General features: G+C 37.9%; 1 protein-coding gene across 3 annotated transcripts in view; it reads right to left on the reverse strand.

Moving 5' to 3' along the window:
• Window positions 1-23,481, reverse strand: part of Gyf (GIGYF family protein Gyf) — a 485,965-nt gene that overhangs the window by 56,203 nt on the left and 406,281 nt on the right. For all 3 annotated transcript variants that reach the window (XM_067150103.2, XM_067150101.2, XM_067150102.2), the window contains exons 19-20: window positions 9,199-9,405; window positions 8,938-9,094 (exon numbers count right to left, since the gene is read on the reverse strand). In XM_067150103.2, the coding sequence (XP_067006204.2) occupies window positions 8,938-9,094; window positions 9,199-9,405 (364 nt within the window). The remainder of the gene's footprint in view (window positions 1-8,937; window positions 9,095-9,198; window positions 9,406-23,481) is intronic.

Genomic DNA, 23,481 nt, shown 5'->3' on the forward strand with positions numbered 1-23,481 from the left:
ACAAAACAGCAGTCAAAGCAGTGGAAACATGCTGATTCACCACCACCAAAGAAAGCAAAGGCAGTGCGTTCGGCCGGAAAGGTCATGGCCTCAGTTTTCTGGGATGCAAAATGCATTCTGCTGATAGATTATCCTCCTATTGGCCAAACAATTACGGGGCAATACTATGCTAACCTCCTAGACCAACTACAGGAAAAGATACGCGAAACAAGGCCTGGTTTGGCAAGGAAAAAGGTCATCTTTCATCAGGACAATGCTCCGTCGCACACAAGTGTTATTGCCATGGCAAAACTTCATGAACTGGGGTACGAATTGTTGCCACATCCACCTTATTCACCTGATTTGGCACCATCAGACTTTCATCTATTCCCCAAGCTGAAAATTTTCCTCGGTGGACGGAGATTTTCTACAAGCGAAGAACTGACAACCGAATTGGAGAGGTATTTTGCAGGCCTGGAGGAATCTAATTTTTGAGATGGGATCAAGGCATTGGAACATTGCTGGACCAAATGCATTAGTCTACAGGGAGACTATGTTGAAAAATAAAAGCAGTTCCACTGAGGTAAGATACTTAATTCTAGTACATTCCGAGAACTTTTCAAACCACCTACGTACTTACTTTCATAACATGTGTACACCAGTTATGCCCCAACTCACAATGGCTCACATCATTATCATCCTCCGGTTTACTCCACACTCTTTCTTTCCATTCTTCAGCTCTGATCTATTCCATCCTGGTGTCTTTCGTTGCATTTTATTTTATTAGTTTGTATTTATTTCTTCTACTACATTCGGCCCTGTTTCATCTGATGGGTACTTCAGCTAGTCGTACTATAGTTATATTCAGTATTTCTACATTTTTGATATTGAATAGGTTTAGTGTTCATATTTAGCAGATATGGATTTCACATTCCATTATGCATAGTTTTAGACTATTTTATATTGCATAGGTTTAGTATTCACATTTAGTAGGTATAAAATTCTCATTTCATTTTGCGTAGTCATAGATTTCACATCCCTTATTCAGTTATTTTAATTATCATATTCATCACAGTCTCCAGTTTTCATTTATAGTCAAATCTTTTCTAATATTTTATTGTGAGATGTGGTGTGATGAACACTGGCCCCAAGCTGAGGCTGGCATTGGTGCCACTGAGTTGTTTTATTTTTTTGCAATTTGCTTTACATTGCACCAACACACAAAGGCAACGTTGGGACAGGAATGGGCTAGGAGAGGGAAGTAAGCAGTCGTGGAGGTATAGCCCCTTTCTTCATGACGCTATAAATGATAAACGTTGTGTATTATTTTCATTCACAATAAACTTTGAACAAGCAAAAAGGAAACATGTGCATTGGGTTAGCAGTCACTGAGCTACTGAGCTCGAGGAACAATGTTAGCAAAACGCCTTTTCCCATAAACTCTTCTATCAAGTGATTTTGCCTCCCTATGCCTGGGAGAAGTCGCAACATATTTTTTTATATACATGTGAAGAAAAATAAGGCATACTCAAATTATATTGCTAATGAGCAAGAGCATCATATGTTAGGTTTGTTCCATTTCTTATAAACTATTAAATTGAGCAAAATAAATTTTTGTGCAGATGTTCATATAGGAAGAGCGTTATTAAAGCCATTCCTTGCAGACATAGTATACTCCAACTCAACAAGGTGACATAGAATGTAATTCTTGGAATGTCTTCAACCAACCAGTGAGATTTACTGCACATTACAGCAAATGTGTGGTACCCAGGATTTATTCTTATTTATTTTACAGTCGAAGTAAATTATTCTGTCTTTATTATTATTTACATTTTATGGCCTTCATTGTACCACTCTAGCCAACTTTTTTAAAAAAAAATTCAGTTTCCTGTCAGCCCAGTACTTCTTCATTCTCTCTGATCTTATCCTTCTTTCTTCATCGGAAATCACCCTTCCTATTGTCTGTTTTGTTTCTTAGGTCTTCCACTGTAATTTGTAGTTCATATCTTCCTTGATTTCTGTAATCCACTTAATGTTGCACTTACTATTCCATAATTTTTCTATTATTCTCCTGATGATCCTGCTCTCTGGTGTCCTGATAAGATGTCCCAAAAAATGCATTTCTTCCTGATTGTGCTCATTACTGGTTCTATTTCCTTGTAGACTGTTTCATTAGAAGCTACTCTCCAGTGTCCATCTTTTTGGTATGATTTGTTGATGCATGTTCTAATGATTCTTCTCTCTATCTTGAGTATTTCGTCTATTTGTGCAGTGTTAGTTGTTTTGAAGATGGTTTTGCTTACGTTTGTTATTTCTACAAGTATGAAGGATGAGTTCTCCACCTAATCAATTCTTTATTTTACATAGTGTCAAAATTATTTACATAATAAAACTGTACCGGTTTCGACCTGTAAATAGGTCATCTGCAGCTGCTAGAGAACCTACTTAATAGCGACTGTACAGAATAAATACTACTAAAATTAATATTAAACAAGAATGCCATTAAATAAACATGATACCACTATTCTAAAATTACTTAATGTTAAGATATATACATATGGTACAGTTTTGGGGTTAAGGGGGTTATTTGAAAATATTACATTTACTGAGGCTGGAATCGGATACAGTTCTTAGAGTTAATTAAGAATCACTGATATTCAGATGTCAAGTTATCTGTGTTAAATGCCACTATTATGTCCAACGGTTTATGAGATCTCTGAAGTGCATTGTCATGCCGAAAATATTCGGGGGTGTCATGTTCCTTAGAATAAGAGTTTAGCAACCAGTTCACGGACACATAGCTTATACTCAGTCTATATCACTGCTGAAAAATATGTTAGTGAGTGCCACCGTTGGACATAATAGTGGCATTTAACATAGATAACTTGACATCTGAATATCAGTGATTCTTGATTAACTCTAAGAACTGTATCCGATTCCAGCCTCAGTAAATGTAATATTTGAAAATAACCCCCTTAACCCCAAAACTGTACCATATGTATATATCTTAACATTAAGTAATTTTAGAATAGTAGTATCATGTTTATTTAATGGCATTCTTGTTTAATTTTAATTTTAGTAGTATTTATTCTGTACAGTTGCTATTAAGTAGGTTCTCTAGCAGCTGAAGATGACCTATTTACGGGTCGAAACTGGTACAGTTTTATTATTGGAAGTAATCAGCTTCATTTTTCGTCTCAAAATTTAATCACTAAATTTTACACTATGGAGATTCTTCCACCGTTTTGATACTTAATTTTGCCTTTTGGCAAATTTTTTATTTATATGTCAACAGTACATGTTTCGTTCCTTATTTAGGAACATCCTCAGCTGTTATAGTGGCTTAGGTGAATGGTTAAGATTTTAAACACATAGATTTACAAATACATTGATTCACTTAAAAACTAAATACTAATTAAGATAGATGATATTAAAGACAATGTGGGGTTAGTGTGTTACTGGTATGAGAGCAGATGATTACATGGTTGATTGACTTAAAACTATGTCTATTCATTAGAATAGTTGTTCAAAAAATTTTTCACTTTGTTACATAAAAAGTCTGTATGCAATTAAAAATGTTTTAAAAATGTTTAACTTCATAACATTGTTCGAATTGTTGAAAGTTTTTCTTCCTTTCCTTCCAGGTAAGTTGTTGTATGTTGTGTGCTTGCTTATAGTGCTTTTGATTGAGTCTAATGTGGAAACTTTGGAGCTGATTGCTAATCTATTAATATGAAGAGAGCCTCGTTTCAAATTTCTTGCTATAGCTGAATTCCGATGCAAAGCAGCATCAAATGTCCCTCCAGGGTCACAGAATCGGAATGGGTCTTCCAATTCAGATGTTCTTTGGGTTACTCTTGTACCATTCCCTCATTATATATTCCAAGGCACAGTTGAACAGCAGTGGTGACAAGCAATCTCCTTGTCTTAAGCCTGTTTTTATGGTGAATGGCTCAGAGAATTCCTCTCTGAACTTGACTTTTGATTTAGTGTTGGTTAAGGTGAGTTCAATCAATTTGATTAATTTTGGTTGGAGCCCAAAATTTCTTAAAATTTTCAACACTGAAGGTCTATGGATACAGTCGGAATTCAGCTATAGCAAGAAATTTGAAACGAGGCTCCCTTCACATTAATAGATCAGCAATCAGCTCCAAAGTTTCCACATTAGACTCAATCAAAAGCACTATAAGCAAGCACACAACATACAACAACTTACCTGGAAGGAAAGGAAGAAAAACTTTCAACAATTCGAACAATGTTATGAAGTTAAGCATTTTTAAAAAAATATTAATTGCATACAGACTTTTTATGTAACAAAGTGAAAAATTTTTTGAACAACTATTCTAATGAACAGACATAGTTTTAAGTCAATCAAGCATGTAATCATCTGCTCTCATAGCAGTAACACACTAACCCCACATTGTCTTTAATATCATCTATCTTAATTCGTATTTAGTTTTTAAGTGAATCAATGTATTTGTAAATCTATGTGTTTAAAATCTTAACCATTCACCTAAGCCACTATAACAGCTGAGGATGTTCCTAAATAAGGAACGAAACATGTACTGTTGACATATAAATAAAAAATTTGCCAAACGGCAAAATAAAGTATCAAAACGGTGGAAGAATCTCAATAGTGTAAAATTTAGTGACAGTTTTATTATGTAGATAATTTTGACACTATGTAAAATAAAGTATTGATTAGGTGGAGAACTCATCCTTCATACTTGTACTTAAACTATTAATACGGACCATGAAACTAATAGATTATAGTATGTTATTTCTGGTTGAGTGACTGTTTTAATTTTGTTGCTATTGACAGGCCCTTTTTGTTTTGTTTTGTTTTGTTTTCTTTTGTTGTAGGTATTCTCGGTGATATATTGTTCTCTGGTCAGTTTATTTATTCTGTTATGCCATGCTGGCTTTTCATTGAGGTGGTATGTTATGATTTCTCCCAGATATTTAAATTTATGTACAATCTTGATTTCTTGGTTTCCTATGGCAATTTTGTTTATGAGTGTTGGGTCAGTAAACATGATTACTGTCTTTTCAAAATATATTCCAAGACCAATTTTCTGTGCTATTTCTTGTAGTGATATATAACTTGTCTGGTTTCCTGAATATTGTTGGACAAGAGAGCAAGGTCATCGGCAAAACATAGGCAATTTAAACTTATGCTGTCTTTGGGTCTTCCAATTCAGATGTTCTTTGGGTTACTCTTGTACCATTCCCTCATTATATATTCCAAGGCACAGTTGAACAGCAGTGGTGACAAGCAATCTCCTTGTCTTAAGCCTGTTTTTATGGTGAATGGCTCAGAGAATTCCTCTCTGAACTTGACTTTTGATTTAGTGTTGGTTAAGGTGAGTTCAATCAATTTGATTAATTTTGGTTGGAGCCCAAAATTTCTTAAAATTTTCAACACTGAAGGTCTATGGATACAGTCGTAAGCTTTTTTAAAGTCCCACAAAGGTTATTGCAAAAGGTTTGTTTTGCTTCTTGTAATATGCTATGGCTAATTTTAAAGTGATGATTTGTTCTGCACAGCTTCTCCAAGGTCTGAAGCCTCCTTGGTATTCACCTAATTCTTCCTCTAGTTGCTCTCTGATCCTCCTGTATAGGATTCTGGAGATAATCTTGTACGAGCAGTCTGTAATTATCTGAATTGCTTTTATCTCCTATTTTGTGAAGTGGGTGGATTATGGCTGTGGTCCAATGTTCGGGGAACTTTTCTGTTATCCAGATTTTTGTTAAGGCCATGTGTAAGGATGTTCGAACTGTATCACTAGCTTATTTCCACATTTCTGCGAAAAATTGGTCTTCTCCGCATGCCTTATAATTTTTCAACTCTTTGAGTGCTGTTTCCACCTCTTGGATTGTTGGGGGGTTTACGAGTTCAGGCGGGGTTTTGATGGGCGTGTCTGTATTAACTGCTAAAAGTTCCTGGGGTTCTTCACAATTCAAAAGTTTAATGAATGCTTCTGCCAAGATTTCGGCATTTTCCTTGTCATTATGCGTCGTTTTTCCATCCTCACCTTTCAGCATTAATGTGGGAGGGGCAAATTTTTGTACTTGTCTTCCAAACATTTTGTAAAAGTCTCTGGAATTGGTTTTGTGGTAGTTTTCTTCTATTGAGTTGATTAGATCTTTCTGTGATTGTCTCTTGGTTTGCCTGATAATTTGTGTGAACTTTTTCCTGATATTTTTGAGGTTGGTTGCACTTTCTTCTGTTTTGTGTGTTTGAAATTTTAACCATACCCGATGTCTTTCCTCAAGAATTTTGTCACATTTAGAGGTCCACCAGGCACGTCTTTTACGTGTGTTCAATGGGGCTAAATTTTCAGTTTGTTGCCTGAGAATTGGAACCAGTTCTTCTAAGTTATCTGTCTGTTTTATGTTTTGTGTGACTTCTCTATATTTGAAAATCTACAGCCTGTTTCCAGTCATTTGACCGGGCCAGGGATGGAATGAATGAAGCCCCCATCTAGCGGCGAGGATAGGAAATGTGCCGGCTGCCGAAGCTTGTCACACTCCTCTGGGGCAATGATAAATGACTGATAGATGAAATGAAATGTGAATGGAGAGTGTTGCTGGAATGAAAGATGACAGGGAAAACCGGATTACCCAGAGAAACCTGTCCCGCCTCCGCTTTGTCCAGCACAAATATCACATGGAGTGACCGGGATTTGAACCACGGTATCCAGCGGTGAGAGGCCGGCGTGCTGCCGCCTGAGCCACGGAGGCTCTACTTCTCTATATTTATCATTCCTAATTAATTGGTGTGGATCAAAGTTCCTCTTTCGTTTATTGCGTTTTGGTTTCTTTTTTAGTGGTGTGAACTTAATTTTGATTTAGACTATGTAAAGATCTGAACCTATATCTACTCCTCTTAATACTTTAACATTGTAGATTTCTCTGTGGAAGGTTTTGTCCATAAATACGTGATCCAGCTGCCATTCCCCTTTTCTCCAATCAGGATGTTTCCAAGTTTTAAGTTTGTTGGACCTCCTTTTGAAGTAGGTGGACTTTGAGATTAGTTTGGTGTTCTCTGCAGAGTTCAACAAGTCTTTGACCCTTCTTATTTGTATGTTTATGTGGAGCCCATTTCCCAATGATATCTCGGTATTTCTTTCCTCTTCCGAGTTGGGCATTGAAGTCCCCTAATAGGATCGTAACGTTGTTAATATTTATTTGGTTTACAGTTTGGTCAAGGAGATCCCAAAACTTTTCCACTTCTTTCCTAGTCTTTGTTAGAAAATTATTTTCATTAGTAGGGGAATGGGCATTTATGATGGTATACATTTTGTTGGATGCTTTTAAACTCAAAGTTGCAATTCTAGGCGAGACGGCTTGAAAATCGATTATCAAATCTATTATTTTCACACTGGCTATAAACCCAGTTCCAAATTGGGGGCATTGTTTCATAACCCTTTTCCGTTTCCCGTTGTAAATTCTGTAGCCTTGAGATTCAAATGGTTCTTCTGTAGTATTTCTCATCACTGGAGTCCTGCTACTAAAATTTTCTATTTATCTAATTCGTCTGTAAAGTTCTTTAGTTTTCCTGCTTTAGGTAGAGAATTAATATTATAAGTTGCAATGTAGTTGATCTGATCTTGTTTGATCCTGTTCTTATGTGCTGGCATAGGAATGGGTGATTGCCAACGCTCCGACTCGTTGATGCCTTCAAGGTGGCTACCCACCAAATCCGATATAGCCTTCTCCTGCTTTCTTGGACAGGACGGTGGAATTTTTCCCCTAAAAGACCTTTCCATGGTTGACTTTCGAAGGTAGTTAACCTTGGGCGGAGCAAGCTCCGATTTACAACTACGGTTGTTAACCGCAGAGGGACAACCCCAGATGTTCAGGGTTGGCGTTTCCTCCTAACCCAATAAGGTCTTTATTAATAGAGTCAATTCACATTTCTGAGATGAAAAAGTACAGTAACTTCACCGCCTACATAACAAAAGCTACCCACACTATTTAGACATTTACGCAGCATCTTGAATTCTGAACATTCTGGACTGAAAACCAAATAACAAAAATATCTAATTCCTTCCATGGGAATTTAGAATTTTCCATTTGGAATTGCTAGGGGAGCAATAATTCCATTGTGGAGATTTATCTCCCGTATGCAGTTATAGACTGTGCCTCATATACAGGCTTCTGATAAGCTCACCTGCATACACCCAGCATCAGTGGGTAGGGTCTGACACATCCCAATCTGACGAGTCTAGTGTCAGACCTAAGACGAAACGCTGGTTAATAGAGCAAACGCCTGAAAAGCCTTACATCTGATATGATAAATAACAAATTAGCTTAAGATAATGTAGATTATGTCTCATGCAACCCTGAAAATAAATCAGCGTTCCTACTAGGTTTTTCATTTATTATTTATCCCTGAAAACTGAGTCTTCTTAGAACTCCAAACACTGAAATTTATATTACTGAAAAATAACAGCAGGTAGGTTTACCTAAGCACAAGAAACGGCATTTATGTAAAACATAGGAATAAAATATAGTTTATGCAGTGTTGACAACCTATATTTGTAACAAAAGTTATTTACCATAATTAGACAAAAAAATCATAAAATAATTTCCTGTTTTTCAAGAGAATGACAGCTAACTGTTTCAAAATCATTTTTGCTTATTTCACATCAAAATTAATAGGAATTGACTGTTTTTAATTTGAAAACATTTCTACTGTTCACCAGTTATCTGACTTTTCATGGAGGTGATGGTCTACAACATCCTACATCTCTAAAACTAACCTTCCAATATCATACACTGACCAACTATTGTTCATTGGAGTGGATTTTCTTCTTTACTGCAACTCACCTCTACCAGATCGCATTACTTCAGAAGGAACAATATGTTTTCCACAATTGTACAAAAACTTATATGTCAACAACTGTTACAACAGATAGTTTGAATAAAATGGTTTAAATAATGAAACTATACCTGAACCAGCCCCACCCCAAGCAGGTGTGCTATTGGTGCCAGTGGTTCCTGATGACCAATTTAGACTCTGTGATGCAGTCCCCCATATACTAGCAGTAGGAGGAAGAGAAATATCCTTTTGCTGCTGAGCTCGTTCAAGTCTTTCTCGTTCCTGTTGCTAAGGAACAAGTAAAATTAATTAATTTCATACACAACTACAGATATTTAGATTATAAGAGCTCAGTTTTAGGTACATTCCAATTTTGGAGAGAACAGACATACCTTAGCCAACTGCTCCTGTTCTTCTGCCTGGATCTCACTGAGGGATTTCACTTTAGTAGAGGGAGTGGGTTTTTTTTCAGCCCATTTTAGCTGTATGTTTTTATTATTAGATTCAGACACAGCTGCTTGGTCCTGCTGCTGTCTTTGCTGCTGTTGCTGTTGAAGCTGAAGTAAAGCTTGTTGTTGTTCCCGCTCTCGAGCTTCACGCTATAAAGTAAATAAAACTATAAGAAGTTTTTATCAAAAATGATTATATGTTGTTTTTATCAAAAATGATTATATGTTAACTTCTCCCGCTAGACATCTGTCATGTTAAAAAAATTGTAATGAATCAGACTGCCATTTCGTCCAAAATCATAAAAGTCGTACAATTCTGGCACTCAAAATAAGAACATTATCATTCGTTCATAAACAACACACATAACTGGGCGAGTTGGCCATGTGGTTAGGGGCACGCAGCTGTGAGCTTGCTTCTGGGAAATAGTGGGTTCAAACTCCACTGTCGGCAGCCCTGAAGATGGTTTTCTATGGTTTCCCATTTCACACCAGGCAAATGCTTAAATAAGGCCATGGCTGCTTCCTTCCCACTCCTAGGCCTTTCCTATCCCATCGTTGCCATAAGACCTATCTGTGTCCGTGCGATGTAAAACAACTTGTAAAAAAAAAAAAAAAAAAAAAACCACACACACACACACATCTAATGGACAAATGCCTTTGTTTACATTAGACACATTTGCAAAAATACTCACTGGTTTGAAAGAAGGCAGTTTGGGTTTAGGAAAGCTTATTCCAGTGAAGCTCAACTTGTAGGATTCCTAGTAAGATGTAGCACATATTTTAGATTCAGGAGGTCAGATCGACTGTATCGCTATTGACCTATTCATGGCTTTTGATAGGGTAGATCGTGGGAGATTACCAAAGAAAGTGAGGCCAATTGGTCTGGACAAAAGAATGGTTAAATGGGTGGGAAAACTTCTAGAAAATAGAGTTCAGAGAATTAAGAGTAGGTGAAGTGTTTTCAGATTCTGTAATCATTAAGAGGGGTGTCCCGCATGGCAGTATTATTGGATCTTTATGTTTCTTTAACTAGTACAACACAATCTCGTCTCAAAAAATACCACAACAGGATGTAAATGGATCAGAGAAGTAAGAAAGGATCTGAAGGAAATAGGCCTTACAACAGAAGACACCACAAATAAGATAAAATTGAATACAAAACTCAAGAATACAAACCTCTGCTTTACCCTTACACAAAACAAACCAACAACACACACATTTTCAACTGAGGAAAGGGCACGAAGATCGGAGCGTCTAAAGAAGTACTGGGAGGACCGCAAAGCCCGAACAATCCCTTCAAAGAGACCTGAACGACAGACTGACTAAAGTGATCCTATGTGGTCATAAAAGAAGAAGAAGAATACTGAAATAGGAACCATCCGGTTACGCCTGCAATTGCCCACGATCGAACTGGGGACTGCATGGCCAGTTTCATAAGTTTAATTCGTGCATGTTGTAGTCTGTGATGCAACGCATCCTGCTAGCGAGCTCGGCTGCAGCTTGCTAAGGCATGACCGTGGTGTCATGGAACACGTGGCACGCACGTCAGAAGGAATGATCGAGAAGCTTTTTTCTATCTCCACTTCCTGATGAGATAACAGCATGGGCAACAGGATTGTGTAACTGGCAATAACAAATAGCCCGTACTCAAATTTCAAGTTGATAGCTGCATTATTTACAGAGATATTAAGATATTAAATATCAGGTGATATCTATGACATTCATGCCCAGGAGACCGGTGAAGGTCTGCTGTGTGACATGGTGCCGGCGAGTGTGATTTAACTTAGTGCGCGGAGTGTTAAGTTCCGAACGTCTACACTTCAAACTCAGTATCAGCGAGGTACGGCCTAGGTGAGAGCTCTGACTGTGAAAGCAGTATAACTTTATACTCTAAAATTTTTGTCCACTTCTAAAGGATTTAAAAGCATTCAACACTAACATTTTACGTTGCTTGCTGGAAAATACAAGAGTCATACTGTACTTTGGACTTATTATTTTGTGCCATGTGCTACAGAACAGTCAGTAAACAACATAACTTACAATTTAATGTGACAGGTTTATGTATTTGAACTTCTGCAAGTGACCAGCTATTTAGGACTCTGTTTATTAAAATTACGTGCCTATTATTTCAAGTAAGGGAACAAAGACGTGTGAAACTGAGCATTAATACTTTATGGTGTGCTAGACAGACTGTTTCTTAAAATTACGTGCTCATTTTTTAATGTAAGGGAACATAGACTGCGTAATTGAATATTGCGACTTATCATGTGTGAGAGAATGTACAGACTCTGCTTAGACTTCACGAGCTGTATCCAAACTTACAGTTGGGAACACAGTGCATTCAGCATATCGAATTTGTGTAGTTGGACGGTGATGGTTCGATCTAGAGTTTGTGATTTTTAGCATTTGCGATAAATGCGAAATATGACGAAACTTTGTCGGTGTATGTGCCTTCATCTTATATGACCCGTACGAGTGGTTTTTAGCGATTTCGAATTAGCGATAAAATGCAAAATTGGTTCAAAATGCGAAATTATACCATTTATGCGAAACTCTCAGTTTTATACGAAATAAACATATCTTTTTAAAAACGATGCATTTTCTTAAAAAATAAGATATATGTTGTTATTTATTTCAGGAGAAATAATTATTACGGCGCCCATTGCGATCGTAAAGCGGTAACATGCTTTGACGGACACTTCCGTCCTGGTCCATGGAATATTTATAAGTTCATTATTGCAGTTAGCTGGTCGGAGAGATTTATTCTCTTTGTTTTGCAGCCTATCAGATTGATGTCAGATGATACCTGAAGCTATTTTCTCTGTGTAAATAGTAGCTCTGAGCTGAAATACGGAAAATAAAAGGCAGCTCATTTGGCGCTCGTTGTAAACAATCATGGCGGCATGGATGAGTTTATTCGTAACTGGCTTGAAAATAGTGATGTTGAAAGTGGAAATGATTCTCTGGAGAGTGAAAATACTTCTTCTTCTTCTTCAAATGACAGTGATGAAAGTGATTCCAATTTCAGTTCCGAGATTATAGTGCCAATTGAAACTACGTGACAAAACCAGAATGCAACAAGAGCGAGTGAGAAGTTCAGGTGGTTTTTTTTTTTTTTTTTTTTTTTTTGCGTCGCACCGATACAGATAGGTCTTACAGTGACAATGGGACAGGAAAGGCCTAGGAATGGGAAGGAAGCGGCCGTGGCCTTAATTAAGGTACAGTCCCAGCACTTGCCTGGTGTGAAAATGGAAAACCACGGAAAACCATCTTCAGGGCCGCCGACAGTGGGTTTCGAACCCACTATCTCCCGGATGCGAGCTCACAGCTGCGCGCTCCTAACCACACGGCCAACTCGCCCGGTGAGAAGTCTAGTAAAATGATACTTGGAATTATGATCTTGTTGACAGTAAGCCTCTTTCTGTAACATGTAAACCGGTTTTTGAAATTCACTCTATAGTGAGGAGGGGGTTGGGTAATAATCCGAAATAAATGGATGTAGGGAATGAATTTCTAACCCCACAGTTCTGGGATCACGTTACTAAGGAAACCAATGCTTATGGCTCTACATTTCTTGCTAATTTATTCCCTTGAAACCAGTAATACTTACAAACAAAAACATTGGTTTCCTGTTACTACAGACGAGCTAAAATCTCACTTTGCTTTGTGTATTCTTATGTAGCCTATGTGATTAATCAAATGTTAAAGTGACGAAAAAATAAATGATATGTAAGGGAATATTTCCTTTCACAAGTAATGGTAGGCCAAAGGGTTAAATCATTCAATGTGTGGAATTTCTTTCACTGGCTAAAGAGCACTGCAAAGAACAATGAAACAAACAGCAAATACACTTTCAAGCACCACGTTCATTCTCTTTGTGTGTTGACCCTTGATCATAGTCGGTTATTTTTTACATTGGTCTTAAGTAGTAGTTCTGTTTAAAAGTTCAGTAGCGATTTATTTTATTGTATGGTAGCCATGGGTAGAAGCGAAGTGACGATCAAACAGCATGCGAAAGTCACAAATCGGGACATTTTTATGTAAGCGATACAGATGGCCTATATTGATGTGCCGACTCTGCAATCAAAAACTTGAAGAAGAAAAAAAAATGTTTAGTAGTCCTTCCTTTGCCTTGGCAGCACTTCTGTGCATTTGGGCCTCTATGAACAATATCGATGTAGAGTATTTTTTAGCAAGTACAACATAATTGTAACTGATAGGCGGTCTCAAATAAAGGAGGACACCTTTTAAACAATTAGCATGTTGTACTTCAATCATCATTGAATTGATAACTAAATACGTTCAGAATAGTATTTTTAACTTTGAAATTGTGTTTGTAAATTTGAACATAAGCATATTCCTGTGTGTGCGTTAATACTTCTTGCAGTCTTATGTTGATGTTTGTCTTATTTTCCATGAAGAATTCAATACTGCATGACGAGCAATGTGTGATTAAACAGTATGATTTTACTCCCAACTGCTGTGTGTGCAATTTAGCAAATTATGCCTATTTTTAACCAATTTGCTACAAAATGCTAAATTTGAGAAGTTTAGATGCTACAAAACGCTAAATTTGAAAATCAAAACGCTAAATCTCTGATTTTTAAATGCTATAAACCACGAACTCTAGTTGGATTGCATTATTAAGCGAACGACGAACGTTACACTCATTAGTTATGACCCGACGGTGCTATGTGCAATTTGACGTCACATGCATACACTTAACCACCCGTATCATTGTGTGAACTTCTGCCGATGGAGACGCGGTAGCTTCGGGGGATAAGTGGTGATGTTCCAGATCGTCAGGGACGTATGGTGATGGTGTTCCTGGTTGTCGCTGGATACGTGGTACTCTGGAGCTCTGCAGACGCAGGCAGATGGAGCCAGCAACTTCAACATCCAGAACTACTGAAAGGTGATATGCATCTGTGTTGTTTAAAGAACAGTCAGTTCGAACTTTACGAACTGTGACATTCAAGTCCACAAGTCACTTTATGTTTTCCAAGTAACTCTAATCTTCTTAAATGACATCCAATTTGACTTTCAAGTTCATAAGTAACTTTCAATTTCTCAAATAACTTTTAATTTTACAAGTAAAGCCATTGGTATTAAGTCTTAACAGAGCTACTCCAAAGCTCAACAAACTTGCTAATGAGTGGGAAAACTTTGAAGAACATTTATAGAATGAAACTGAGACTTAGCCATTTTTTCCAGTGAATTAGAACTTTATTTAGTTTCACAATACGTCGAACTGATTAATTATTTCAAGAGTGAACCCTGGTTAATTTGCGATAATTTTGAATTAGGAACTTCAAGATCCCACTGTCAAGAGCCCTGAAGATGGTTTTCCATGGTTTCCCATTTTCTCACCAGGCAAATGCTGGGGCTGTACCTTAATTAAAGCCACGGCCGCTTCCTTCCAGCTCTTACGCCTTTCCTATCCCATCGTCGCCATAAGACCTACCTGTGTCAGTGTGAAGTAAAACCACTAGAGAAAAAAAAAACTTTATTTGCTTTAAAATATCAAATTTTGACGGTATGCTAGTTCAATTTGACAAGGATTCAATGACATCAGAGGGAATAAAAGGAAAAGTAGATAAGTGTGTTGGAGAAGACCAATTTGGATTTAGAGAAGGCAAAGGAACAAGAGAAGCAATTCTGGTCTTATGCATGTTATTGGAGAGAAGGATGGAAATGAATAGAACGACTTATCTTACCTTCATTGACTTAGAAAAAGCTTCTGACAATGTGAACTGGGAACTACTGTTCAGAACTATGAGGAAAATAGGACTGGACTGGAAGGATAGAAGAATGATTAATCAAATGTATATGAACCAAAGCACAAAAATAATCAACAATCAGGTAGAAGAAAAGGCCAGGATTAGGAAAGGAGTTAGACAAGTTTGTCCCCTATCACCGTATTTATTTAATATGTTCATTGAGGAAGCTATTCAGATCATGAAGGAGAAGACAAAGGGAATAAAAGTCAATGGTGAAAGGATACACTGTATTAGATTTGCAGATGACATCGTATTAACTGCAGACTCAGAAAAATAATAATAAAAAATGAATAGAATGCTGAAAGTCCTCTCAGGCACTCTTAAACTATGGAAATTAAAAGTAAACAAACGTAAAATGAAAGTAATGGTAGCACGGGAAAATATGGAAGAAGTTAAAACCAATATAAAAATTGACGACGTCAGAATTGATCAGGTGAAACAATTCTGTTATCTTGGTAGTATGATAACAAGGATAATAGATGCTTCCTGGAAGTAAAGAGAAGAATACCATTGGCAAAATGGGCATTTATGAGTAAGAAAAACATTTTAACCAGCACACACATGAATATAGATGTCAGAAAATCCTTTGCAAAATCATTTGTATGGAGTACACTTCAGTATGGAAGTGACAGTTGGACCCTGGGTAAATTAGAAAGGAATCTACTTGAAGCTGCTGAAATGTGGATATGGCGGAAAATGACCAGAACGAGCTGGACGGAAAGAAAAACCAACCTGGAAGTCTTAAGGAAAATTAAAGAAGAGAGAAGATTTTTAAACGAAGTGGAAAACCGGAAATTAAAATTTATTGGACATGTCATCAGACACAATACTTTCATCACTAACATACTTGAAGGGAAAGTGCTGGGAAAGAAAGGGAGAGGAAGACCTAGAACAACATCAAGAAAAGAAGAGGTTAGGTTGTGACGATTACATGGAACTGAAACGAACAGCCAATGAAAGAAAAGGGAGGTTGCATCGACAAGGCATTAGCCTTTAGAATTTTGATTGATTGATTGACTGATTGATTGATTGATTGACTGATAATAATAAAAGTTGGTGTGGCCTACTATGCAATATTTATTCAATTGCAATTCCCTCTCTGTACACACTCCTGATCTAAAACCCCACACGTCCTGCATACTTCTCAAGCTCGATCACACGTGTTGATTAAGTGCGTGTCAGTTACTGGTACAAAAAAAAAATATATATATGATAAGAGCAAAGAACTTTAATCACAAATAAGGCTATTAGCGGATGGTTTATACATATCATCTTCTTCTTTTCTTACCGCTTTTCCCACACCTGTGGGGTCACGGGTGCGAACTGCGTCGCACATGGGGATTTGGCCATGTTTTATAGCTGGATGCCCTTCCTTGCATATGGATAAGAAAGAAATTCCACCTTACAAATACTGTTTATTTTAAATATAGACTTATATCAGAACCGGTTTTGACCCTATCTGGTCATCATCAGCTAACAAATCCTGATATTACATCTATTGGGCCTTGGTTTCTATTACATATCTAATCTAAAAAGATGTTGTCCATGAAAGTGAAATTGTTTTGCGGTTTAAGTTTATTTGGAATTTTTGGAAATTTTTTGGAAATGAGACAAAGTCTCTCATAGTGCATTGGCACTGCTGGTGGCTTCAAGTAGCCAATACAGTGGCCTCCATGGTATGCACTAGCCATGCATCTTGGTGGGTATGCTAAGTACCAACTGATGAGCCCAACTTAGCACACGAGGGCGAAACTCAGGCAACCAAGAATGAGTTAGCTGGAAAATTTATAATGTCCAAAAATGGACCATTATATTGGTATTATAAATCTATTCATTCAGGATAAATATTTCATGTTCCCTATGGGAATCAACATCTATATCATCTGATGGCCAGGTAGGCATCAATTATTGGATATGAGACAAAGTCTCCCATACTGCATTGGCACTGCTGGTGGCTTCAAGTACCCTATGCCGTGGCCTCCACAGGGTTGGTAGATGCAGAGTGGGTTGTTATCCTATAAGCTCTGTACTCTGACCGGCCAACCGAGCAGAGGAGAAGTGGTCACAGCTCTACGCCTCTGCATTTGGGAGACAGGCCTGGGGCACAGTGCTGCATTTCTCGCCTGGCCTCGCCCGTCGGCTGTCCTGAGAATGGTTTTCCATGGTTTCCAATTCTCCTGCACTAAGGCGAATGCCGGGACAGTTCGTAGTAAAGGCCACGGCCGCCTACCCCCTCACCTCTTTCCGCACATCTCCTTCACCGCAACAAATCTCCCGGCCTGAGAGACGGCGTCATCATCTAAGAGGCCCGCCTCCCCCTTCAGGGGAGGAATGAAAACGTTTAGTAATAGTAGTAGTAGCCTCCACAGTATGCACTAGCCATGCATCTTGGTGGGTGTGTTGAGTACCAACTGATGAACCCAACTTAGCACACGAGGGCAAAACTCAGGCAACCAAGAACGAGTTAGCTGGAAAATTTATAATGTCCAATAACGGACCATTATAATGGATCTGTTGTCGATGATTACAAAGATAATGTCAACAAATCTACACCAGAAGAATGTATTTTCTATTTTACTGATTGTTGTGTATTCTAGGTGATCTACATAAATTTCAGATAGTTGCCACAGGCAGGAGATCCCATAGGTAGGCTCTGTTCTTTGGTATATGGTCACATGGAATTTAAAATAATTATTATTGATGGCAAATGCAAGTAGTTTCATGAATTCTTCTATTTCCAAAGTGCTCAAATTGCTGTAGTTTTTTTAGGTTGGATTTGATTATTTCTATGGTTTGCTTAGTGGGAATAATTGGAAATATATTTGTAATATCAAATGAAGCAAGAGTATGGTGTTGTTCAATCTTTAATTCTTTAGTTCTATTGCAAAAATCTATTTAGTTGCATACTGTCTTGTTTGCTAAAAATGAGTAATGCTTTTTAAGGAATTTTTGAATGAATTGTGAAAATTTATAGGTTGGGCTAGCTCTGTAACTTATGATTGGTCTCATTGGTATGTTTTCTCTATGTATTTTAGGGTAGGCTCTGGCAGTCAGTAGTTGGGGGATTCATTGTTATGTTTTTACAGATTCTGTTTCGGTGAGAAGAAAGTGTGTGTTCTTAAGCAGACTTTTGATGTTTCTTTGTATGTTGCTGGTTGCATCTTTGCATTTGATTCGAAAGGTATTGTCTTGGAAATCACTGTCAAACATATCCTCACACAACAAAAGAAAAAATCATACGATTCAAAGACGAGGATAATTATGCCAGTTCCCCTGTGCAAATGCATTATTTTTTGTACTTGCTCGGAAAGTGCCCGACGCCCTTAAAACATTGTGGCTTATCGAACTTTACTATGACGAGGGGAGGAATTCTCTTTGCTTCTGTGTGCAATGCAACACAGTACAATCAACCCCTCACCCTTGTACGATTTCCTGGCTGGCACTTTCTCCTTTAAAACCACAAGACCATTTGTGCTCGGCATTAAAAGAAAGCAATGCAGTTTCATCGGCAATGACAATATCATTCGGTGCCTACGAATTGGTTATATGAGCCACGCTTTTTCGTAAACTGTCGGCATCGCCAGTGTTCGCGGATACTGTTTCTCCGCAGACTGCCTGCAGCGTGATATTACGTTGTTCGTTAAAAATGTTGAATACAAAAGAATTTCGATTTCACTCAAACTTAGCAATTATGAAGCACACTGTAGACACACCGAAGTGTATGAAAGTGCACAAAGCTACGCCCTGCACGTTCCGGAAGACGCATTCTATCATGACGCAGATAAATTCTGAATTAAAATTACTCTGTAACATACTATTGTTTTAAACTGTAAAGGCAGTTTCGAATTAAAAGTCTGAATTTCGGTAATGGGGCCGACATCGTACTTCGAATTATGAATTATCTGTAATTTGAATTAAACAATTTAAATAACATGCAAAACCGTATCTCATGTTTCCGGGAATAAGAGCTTCTTCGAATTAGACGGGATTTCGAATTATCAAGGTTCTACTGTATTAAACATAAATTCTAAGGGCCTCCTGCTCAACATAACAGAAGATTTCTACATTTCCCCAGACCAATACGCTAATCCTAACTACAATATAAATGACATTACAGATAAAACCAATATCATCTTTAATAAAGTTATTCCCACCCTAAAAAATGATTACCTCAAAAGAGTTAACAGAACACAACATGTTCCAAAAACTGCCGAACGATATGCCCAGCCCCACCACTACCCCACAATAGCCACTCTCCCTACCCCTCCATCCATACACCTCACTGCAGCGAACATAAGCCAAGGCGAATGCATAGCAGTACGCAACAAGCTCTCAAACAGAACACCACCCAAATACAACAGCAACAGTGAGTAAAAATTCATATTTGCACACAACCTTAGGCATTCCTTTAAACTTACAACACTTTCTCATATCAATTTATCTTCCACAGATAACCATAACACCAGTACTCAAATATAGGCAAAAGGAGTTACCACCAAAATCCAGATTCAATCACATCCATAAAAAACAAGACTTCATCATCTGCTCCAAACTTTTAAGGACAGATTTTGTTTACAGCTGAGCCAGATATTGTTTTTGTCCACACTATAGGATCATTTAACGACATGTGTTTTTATTATAAGCATACATGAAGACATCTTTTAGTCAAATAGAACATTCTCAAGAACCTATACCACTGTTTACAAGCACAAAATCAACCGATGTAAATATATGTTCACATGACTCTAACATAGAATTCTGAAGAAGGAATACACAAGACATGAACTTTTAAATCCATCAAGTGTTTTACAGTGGAACCTTAATTATCCATTCCGGGAAACGATGTCTTCCCAGTATATGCACTCAAATTACGTGGTCCCGCGAGCAACGTAATTAAATCACGCTGTAAATATCCCGCATTATCCGTTCCTTGAAGAAACAATTTCCCGGATCAACTGTCCAGAAATTTCAGTCCCATCAACGCTAAATACTCTATCAATCGTTTTTTAACAAACTTTATCTCACAAAAGGACAGCTATGGCATACTTATGGATCTTGGCGTTAATGCCCCATCATTGCGCTAATTAGAGCAAGTACTGTACCGTGCTGGAAAAGCGACTGGCGGTGAATTTGCATAAGGGACCATCTTAGCATCGCATTCGGGTGGTATTGTTCAGAGAATCTCGGAAATCATAAAACACAGAGTGGCCACAACTGTAAGGAGACACAGCGCATTTATTAGACAGCTCGGCTCGAAGACGGAACGAGTTTCGTCAAATATTCACACTTATAAAACGTCCACATTATGTCCAGGGTTAGATGTTTATATTTTTACTCTTTCAATCATACTGCCGAACATGTTTTCGGATCTTTCCTCAGGGCACTGTAGAGTAAATTGTCTTTCAGGCAAGAATCGAAACTGTTCCTTCTTAACACAAGTTTAGTCATCATCATCATCATCCTAAACCATCTCCAGTTTCCCGGGTGTGGTATATGAGCCTCCTCCATCTCATCCTGTCGTTGTACCATTCTTCCTCCACCAAATTGTCCCAATCATGACCTCTCAGCAGAACATCGCTCTTAACTAAATCTATCCATTTCCTTCGTGGCCTTCCCACGGGTCGTCTTCCTTCTAACTTTCTGTCAAATTCCTTCCTTGCAGTTCTGTTTATTGGCATCCTCTTCATGTGACCAAACCACTTCAGTCTTGATATCTGAATCTTATTGAGGAGAAAATCATCTATTCCTACTCCTCCTCTAATTTTCTCATTCCTAATCTTGTCTTTCCTGGTTTCCTGGATCATAGTGCGTAGGAATTTCATTTCAGCTGCCTGAAGTTTGGAATTATCTCTATTGGTCAGTGTTGTGGTTTCGAGACTGTACGTAAGAATTGGTGTATAATAGGACTTGTACAATGTCATTTTTGTTTTCATGGGTATTTGCTCATCCCACAGCAGATGTCTTACCTGGTGGTAAAATTGTGTTGCCTTATTGATTCGATTGTTCACCTCATGTTTTGCTAGGTTGTCATTTGATATAACGCTACCCAAGTATTTGAAAACTGGCACGCTGTCCAGTTGAGCTTCATTTAGCATGACTATTGGTTCTGCTCCTTCCCCATACACTTTCATCACCACAGTCTTGCTGATGTTTAAACCATATTTCTTAAACTCCTCATTCCAGCTTTGTATTCTCTCTCCCAATTCCACTTCTGAGTCACTCCAGATCGCAACATCATCTGCAAATGTGAAGGCTTTGATATCTCCATGTTCTTTCCTTTTAATAGATTTCATTACTACATCCATTACAATAATAATTAGAACTGGTGACAATGAGCTGCCCTGCTGCACTCCTCTCTTTGTTTCAAACCAGTCCGACAAACCACATCCTACTTGAACACGGCTTCTGTTCCCACTATACAACATTTTCACTTTGTCTAGGAGGCTGTCTTGCACTTGAAGTTCTTTCATGCATTGCCAAATTCTTTCTCTTGGTACACTATCGTATGCTTTCTCAATGTCCAAAAATATTAGAAATAAAGGCTTGTTCTTCTCCCAGTATTTTTCCATTAGCATCCTAATTGCAATTATAAGGTCTGTAGTTGACCTTCCTGGTCTGAAACCATACTGCTCTTCTTCCAAAATTGGTTCAACAATATCTCTGATTCTGGTCTCTATTATTTTTTCCAATATTTTCAGGACATGAGACAGTAGTGTGATAACACGGTAATTAGTACATTTTCGTCGGCTTCCTTTCTTGAACAGAGGTACAATGATGCCCATCTTCCAGTCCTCAGGAATAGTATTTTCCTCCCATATCTTGTTGAGCAGTCTGTAGAGCCATTGGATTCCTGGAATCTGCACTTGGTTCATCTATGCCCACTGCCTTTCCTTTCTTCATGCTCTTGAGCGCATTTTCAACCTCAAGCCATGTAATTGGTGGTTCAGTTGTGGTTCCTCGACTTGGCTCTCCTCTATCCATTGTTATATTTTCTGTATCTCCATTCAGCAGCTTTTCGAAATAGATCTTGAGTTCTTGTTTAATTTCTCCCTCTTCTTCTGCCAGAGTTCCATCGTCATGTTCTTTTGCTTTTATGGTCTCTTGATCCCTTCGCTTGTTTTTCACTACTCTGTATAGCAATTTCATATTTCCTCTACTGTCCTCTTCCAGTTTGTCTGCAAACTCATTCCATTTCTTCTCTTTTTCTTCCCTTACAATGTTCTTTACAGCAAGTTTCTTGTTCCTGTATACTCCTTGAAGTCTTTGTATTTCTTGTTCTTTTCGTTCTTGTCCCTGTTTTTGTTGCTCTCGTACTCAAGTCTGTCTACCCCAACTTGCGCATTTAGATCTCCAATAATAATAACATTTTTCCTTGTCCAGTGCCTTCTTTATTTGGTTTCTTTCTTTCACCGCTGTTTTCACTCTATCATTCCACCATGGTGTCTCCTTTTTTCTTTTGATAGAACTTGTAACTCCACATAGGTTTTTGGCTTCTCCCACAAAGGTGTCTTTGAAGGCCTTCCATTCTTCATTAACGCTGGTTACTTCACACTTCGGCAAACTCTGTTGAATCCTTAGTTTGTATTCTTCCTTTATTTGGACTTCTTGCAACTTGCAAGTTTTAACCCTTGGTTTTTTCGTAATAAGTTTCTGCGTTTTTTTGCCTTATGTTTGAAGTCTACTACCAACAATCTGTGGTCACTGTCCATGCTTTCACTGGGGATGACCTTTACATCTGTGATGTACCTGCCACCATCTTTATTTGTGATTACGTAGTCAATCAATGTTCTATACTGGCCATCCCAACTGTACGTTGTTATTCTGTGACTGTCTCTTTTTTTGAAGAATGTATTTTTGATTATAAGATCATTTCTTCTGCACAGATCTAATAGTTGTTCTCCTTCTGGGTTCCTTTGTCCAAATCCATGTGGACCAATGATGCTCTCGTACTCAAGTCTGTCTACCCCAATTTGCGCATTTAGATCTCCAATAATAATAACATTTTCCTCATTAACTGTATCTTCCAGCTCTTGCCGAAATTTCTCTTTGTCTTCCTCACTGCAGCCTGTCTGTGGGGCATACACTTGTATGATGGTGTACTTAGTGTTCTCCAGTTTCATGAACATTTTAATGATTCTATCACTTTTGCAGATAACTTCAGCTGTAGCATCAGTCCTTTCGTTAATTAAGAATCCAATACCATTTTTCGCTACCTTCTCCTGTCCACTCCAGTATAATTTATAACCTCCACGAAGTGTCTTACTGCCAATTCCTTTCCATTTGGTCTCACTTAATCCCAATATTGATATTTTTCTTCTATCCATCATGTCTAGGAGTTCTTCTAACTTTCCAGTTAATGATAGAATGTTCATAGTTCCAATTCGTTATTTGGATCTCTTTTTTATTTGGGGTTTCCTTTCAGAACATTGTATATCATCAGCCTTAC

Source organism: Anabrus simplex, chromosome 6 (genome assembly GCF_040414725.1).
Source record: "Anabrus simplex isolate iqAnaSimp1 chromosome 6, ASM4041472v1, whole genome shotgun sequence".
Taxonomy (NCBI): domain Eukaryota; kingdom Metazoa; phylum Arthropoda; class Insecta; order Orthoptera; family Tettigoniidae; genus Anabrus; species Anabrus simplex.